The sequence below is a fragment of the Olea europaea genome, unplaced genomic scaffold (genome assembly GCF_002742605.1).
Source record: "Olea europaea var. sylvestris unplaced genomic scaffold, O_europaea_v1 scaffold402, whole genome shotgun sequence".
Classification (NCBI taxonomy): Eukaryota; Viridiplantae; Streptophyta; class Magnoliopsida; order Lamiales; family Oleaceae; genus Olea; species Olea europaea.
The window spans coordinates 125,795-131,659 of record NW_019259821.1 but is presented as its reverse complement, the minus strand read 5'-3'; the positions used below and the strand labels follow the sequence as shown (position 1 = coordinate 131,659).

The 5,865-nt window shown below is 36.4% G+C and overlaps 1 protein-coding gene and 1 long non-coding RNA gene across 2 annotated transcripts; both read left to right on the top strand.

Annotated features, from left to right (window-relative positions):
• Positions 1 to 4,070: 4,070 nt before the first annotated feature.
• LOC111387418 (protein FAR1-RELATED SEQUENCE 5-like) lies at positions 4,071 to 4,886 on the top strand. The gene has a single exon (XM_023011972.1). It carries the CDS (start codon positions 4,071 to 4,073, stop codon positions 4,884 to 4,886), a length of 816 nt encoding a protein of 271 aa, XP_022867740.1.
• A 58-nt stretch (positions 4,887 to 4,944) lies between these two features.
• Positions 4,945 to 5,355, top strand: LOC111387405. The gene is made up of 2 exons (XR_002701397.1): positions 4,945 to 5,100; positions 5,187 to 5,355. It is a non-coding gene; the product is annotated as an uncharacterized LOC111387405 (long non-coding RNA).
• The last annotated feature ends 510 nt before the right edge of the window (positions 5,356 to 5,865 follow it).

Sequence of the window (5,865 nt, the reverse complement as noted above, 5' to 3'; positions counted from 1 at the left end):
TTTTATCGGATATGCAATAAATAGTAGTGCGTACAGATTTCTTGTGCATAAATCTGATATAAGTGACATTCATGTCAATACAATTTTTGAATCTCGAGATGCTGAATTCTTTGAAGATGTGTTCCCTAATAAAAGAGATATTCGTGAGAATACTCTAAAGAGAACACGAGATAATGCTATTGAAAACAATATAGAACCTGAATCAAGAAGGAGTAAAAGAGCAAAGGTCGCTAAATCCCTTGGTCCAGACTTTATTTCTTTCCTAATTGAGAAAGAGCCCCAAACATTTAAAGAAGCTGTGACTAGTCCAGAATCCGTATTCTGGAAGGAAGCTATAAATAGTGAAATTGAATCTATTATGAATAATAATACTTGGCAATTGGTTGATCTTCCTAAGGGAACTAAACCAATAGGATGCAAATGGATCTTTAAAAGAAAGTTAAGATCTGATGGTTCAATAGACAAATACAAGGCTCGACTGGTTGCAAAAGGATATCGTCAGAAAGAAGGAATTGATTTCTTTGACACATATTCTCCAGTAACAAGAATTACTTCTATTCGGGTTTTAATTGCTACTGCAGCCTTGTACAACTTACAAATACATCAAATGGATGTTAAGACTGCATTCTTGAATGGTGATTTAAACGAAGAAGTATATATGGAACAGCCAGAAGGTTTCATAGTGAAAGGACAAGAAAACAAAGTTTGCAAACTAGTTAAGTCCTTATACGGTTTGAAGCAAGCTCCTAAACAATGGCACGAAAAGTTTGACAGCGTCATGATTAGGAATGGATTCGTCATAAATGGATGTGACAAATGCGTATATTCGAAAAAATTCGAAAAGGCATACGTACTCGTCTGTTTGTATGTTGATGACATGCTTATATTAGGGACTAATATAGAAGTCATCAATAGAACAAAGAATATACTAACCAATAACTTTGACATGAAAGATATGGGTGAAACAGACGTGATTCTAGGAATAAAGTTATCTAGAACATCAAATGGAATAGTCTTATCTCAAACCCATTATGTTGATAAAATAATTGAGAGGTTTAAGACTCATAATATTAAAGAGACGAGTAACCCATTTCTTCCACATATAGTTCTTCACAAAAATAGTGGAAATGGGAAATAGCAGTTAGAATATTCCCAAATTATTGGTAGTTTAATGTACCTGATGAACTGTACAAGACCTGATATAGCTTACTCGGTAAGTAAGCTGAGTCGTTACACAAGTAATCCAAGTAATCAACATTGGGATGCATTACTTAGAGTTTTGGGATACTTGAAACGGACCAGAGAGTATTCATTACATTATGGAAAATATCCTCCAGTAATTGAAGGATATAGTGATGCCAATTGGATATCAGATACAGACGAGTCAAAGTCTACCAGTGGCTATGTATTTACTCTCGGTGGTGGCGCTATATCATGGAAATCTTCTAAGCAAACGTGTATAGCTCGATCTACTATGGAATCTGAATTTATTGCTTTAGACAAAGCAGGAGAAGAAGCAGAATGGTTAAGACATTTCATAGAAGATATTCCTATATGGCCAAAGCCTGTACCGGCTATCTGTATTCATTGTGATAACCAGGCCACAATAGCCAGGGCTGAAAATTTTGTGTATAACGGTAAGTCGAGACATATACGTCACAGACATAACACCGTTCGGCAGTTTCTCTCAAATGGAACAATATCAATTGATTTTGTTAAGTCAAAAGAAAACCTAGCGGATCCGTTCACTAAAGGGTTATCTAGAGAGCGTATAGACTGCGCATCGAGGGAAATGGGTTTAAAGCCTAAAACACAATGAGTCATCTTAGTGGAAACCTAACCTGGCAACTGGAGATCCCATGGATTAGGTTCAATAGGAAAACTAATTATGAATGACTCGATAAGAAGCTCTTAGGAGTTTAACTCCTTCCCATTTCTATGATGCAAAAAGTGCTATGAAGTGTATTAAGGAAAAGCTTTGCTTTTAATGATGACTATAAATGGTACAAGTAATTATAGTAGGGTACTCTTTATAGTGCATCACCTATGTTAGTGCGAACTTGGCCGGTTCTATGAGAATTTACTTAGGCGAATTCTCTAAAGCACTCGCAGAACCCAAGTAGTTCAGGGCCGAAATAATGAACACAATAGAGAACCAAGTTTGATATGAGAGATAATGTGTTTGGTCTGTTGTCTGAGCTTGCAATAACGGCTGACAGTTCAAAACGTTACGTTCACTGATTAGCCAAGTGAGTTCGATAGATTCTTACTAAAGAAGGTTCAAAGCGAAAGCTACCTATCTTGATGCGTTATCTTTCAGATAGTACTCTTCTTTCTTCTTCCTTGATTTGAGTCGACTTCTTCCATTCATGTGGGGGATTGTTGGAATTAATTGAATTTGTTTAGGTTTGATTTGGGTTTAAAATATTAAATGTAATATTTAATGATATGGGTCATTGCAATTAATTTGAGTGAATTGGAAAAGTCTCCAATATAGGCCCATATGTTGATAAGCCCATTTTAAGTGGTTTTTATATGGAAAGGAGTCCCACATCGAAAGTTTACAAGAAAATAGTCTTGTTTATATAGTGGGTTGTGTAAATAATATATAATTTAATATGTTACCTACCACTTGGCTAACTTTAGCTAGCCAAAGGCTAGTCACCACTAGAGTGGTGCTTCGCACCACTAGCACCGTTCCCCGGACCCGGTCCCGGTCCCGACACGCGCACGTCGCAAAGTACGCATTGGACGCTTTAGAGGCGCACTTGGCATTCTAGGTGGCACACGAGTGGTAGGTCGCGTCCCTTCGTCCTGCATGGCGGTTAGATGTACGCGTGGCATCCGTATGGCTGTGACTGTTCAGAAATTGGTGAATAGGCATGATGAATGGACACTTCACTTCATGGTTCAATCTGGGCCGTCAGATCATAAAAATAGTGCGATCCAATGGCTAAGACGAATCAGACCAAGTGGTGCACCAGTTCCTGAAATGTCACACACCTGTTCCATGAGACACTTCAATCTCTATAAATAGGGACCCCCAGATTCGTTTTTTGACACACCAAATCAATTACGAATTCAATTGATTTCTAAATTCTTCTATCTCCATATTCTGCTTGTAAAAAATCTCTTATAGTTTTCGGAAATGGACTCGTGGTTCGATGACGTGGCAGCACAAGGCTCGGTGAGTTGGCATTCTAGGTGGCGCACGAGTGATAGGTCGCGTCCCTTCGTCCTGCATGGCGGTTAGATGTACGCGTGGCATCCGTATGGCTGTGACTGTTCAGAAATTGGTGAATAGGCATGATGAATGGACACTTCACTTCATGGTTCAATCTGGGCCATCAGATCATAAAAATAGTGCGATCCAATGGCTAAGACGAATCAGACCAAGTGGTGCACCAGTTCCTGAAATGTCACACACCTGTTCCATGAGACACTTCAATCTCTATAAATAGGGACCCCCAGATTCGTTTTTTGACACACCAAATCAATTACGAATTCAATTGATTTCTAAATTCTTCTATCTCCATATTCTGCTCGTAAAAAATCTCTTATACTTCCCTCGATATTCCGTTCAAGTACGATCATTCATTGGTTCGACCGACAAGGTTGGTATTGTGCAGTATCGACTTTGGAAGGAGCGTTGCATCTTGGGAGACAGACGTCCATAATCCCGTTTGCACTTCATTGGGGGGCGAAATCTGTCTTAAGGAGATTTGCTTACTTTATTGGCATACCTCACTTCATTTACTGTCTATTTTTCTGCTTATTTTATTTCTTCTTTTGATTACGTTAGTCGAATTTCCGACAACAATAATGAAGAAGAATTTCAAGTTTCTTGGGATAATATGATTAAAAAGTTTGACCTTGAGAGTCACTCATGGCTAAAGAAATTGTACTCACTGTGAGGAAAGTGGTGTCGTGCTTTTAGTTTGGATACATTTTCAGCAAATATAAAGTCCACCCAAAGGAGTGAGAGCACAAATAATATTTTTCATCAAATTTCTACCAAGACAATGGACCTTGTTAATTTTGTACATCACTATGAGAAGAAAATAGAGGAAATGCGTTTGGCTGAGTTGGAAGATGATTATCGATGCAAACATGGTGTTCCTCGTTTGTCCATAAGGTGTGGTATTTTAAGTCATGCAGTTAATGTATATACCCCAAAAATGTTTAGTCTTTTTGAAAAGGAGCTAACGGGCTGTATTGGAGTGAGGATGAAAGAAGTGTGTAGAGATTATGAATTTTACACATATGAAGCAATTGAAGAAGGTCAACAAAGAGCGCACAAACTCCACTACAATCCCCTTACATTCGATGTTTTTTGTTCATGCAAGTTATTTCAATCGTTGGGGATTTTATGCCGACATGCTTTAAAGGTGTTCGATTTGAATAATCTCACTAGCATACCAACACAATTCATAATGAAAAGGTGGACTAAAGAGGCAAAGAAAGGAATTGCCGCAAGTAACGACAAAAGTGACTTGTCGATAATGGCAAATGATGAGAAATCTTCCAAGTCATTACGCCTTAGTGAGTTGATGCACGAAGGAAATAATGTCTATAATGTTCCCTCAATGACAATTTCGGGAACAAAGATTGTCAAAGAAAAGTTAGCGCAAGCAATAAAGTTACTTGAAAAGGATGAGGAAACTATCAATGTGCTTCAGAAGTTTAGAAAAGATGATGATCATTTTACTTGTTATGCTCTTGTGGATGAGCCACGAATATTAAATCCACCAACTGTGAAAGCCAAAGGAACAACAAATGCAAGATTAAAAAGCACTTTGGAGAAAAGAAAAAGGAAGGCAAAGAAAGGTAATAAATATAATAATTTTATTTTTTTATTACAATTATTACCCTTATTCAATTCTTAAATAATATATGATTTTTTTTGTCACTTATGATGATTACATTTGGCTTATAGTTGGAGAAGACAATCGTCAAAAAAAGGGTGACACGCCTTACCCAACATTCTCGCCTACGATGACTACCTTTACCCCATTTATTCATCATCTAGCTCCCGAGCATTCAAATTTTCACCTTTCAAGCATGCTTCAAAGCCACAACAATATGCATTACTTGACTAAGGTATTATTATTATTATTATTATTATTATTATTATTATTATTATTATTATTATTATTATTATCAGTTAATGACTTATTTTTTTGCAGGATCCAAGCTATTATAATTTTGATGATCTACATAGAAAAGATTAATGACTATGTAGTGGAAGTTTTGATATGAGACTGGTACGAGCTTTATTAAATAAAATGCATTTGATGAAGTTATAAGCTTTGTATCAATGAATTTGATTTGTAAATTTGTTTTATCTGTTTGTTTACACTTTTCAGGTGATTGAAGTTATTGTAGAAGATAAAAAAAAGGGGTTTATGATGTAATTATTTTGCTAAATTTCCACATATAAACTGAGATGGATTATGATGATTTTTTGGACAATTTTAAATATTGGCTTCTTTAATGAAATATTTTTGCTTTAACATTATTGTATATTAAAACCAAAAAAAAAAGCCGAAAACACGTCTCCGTGTCATGGAGACAAGTGCCTCCATGTCACGGAGGCATAGATATATAGAAAATCCTAAGCCAACCTATGTCATTCCAATTTAAGAAGTTGAATATTCTCTGTCGGTAATTTGACATTTCTATAGAACATAAATAATAAAAACACTCATGATTAAGGTTAATGCAGCTTTAACTTGCCGTAATTACGAAATTAACAGCAGAAAGAGTAAAAACTTATACAAGCCTCCGTGATATGGAGGCACTTGCCTCCGTGTCATGGAGATGCAATGTGTTTTCATGTTTTTTTTTTTTTGGTTCTACACATAT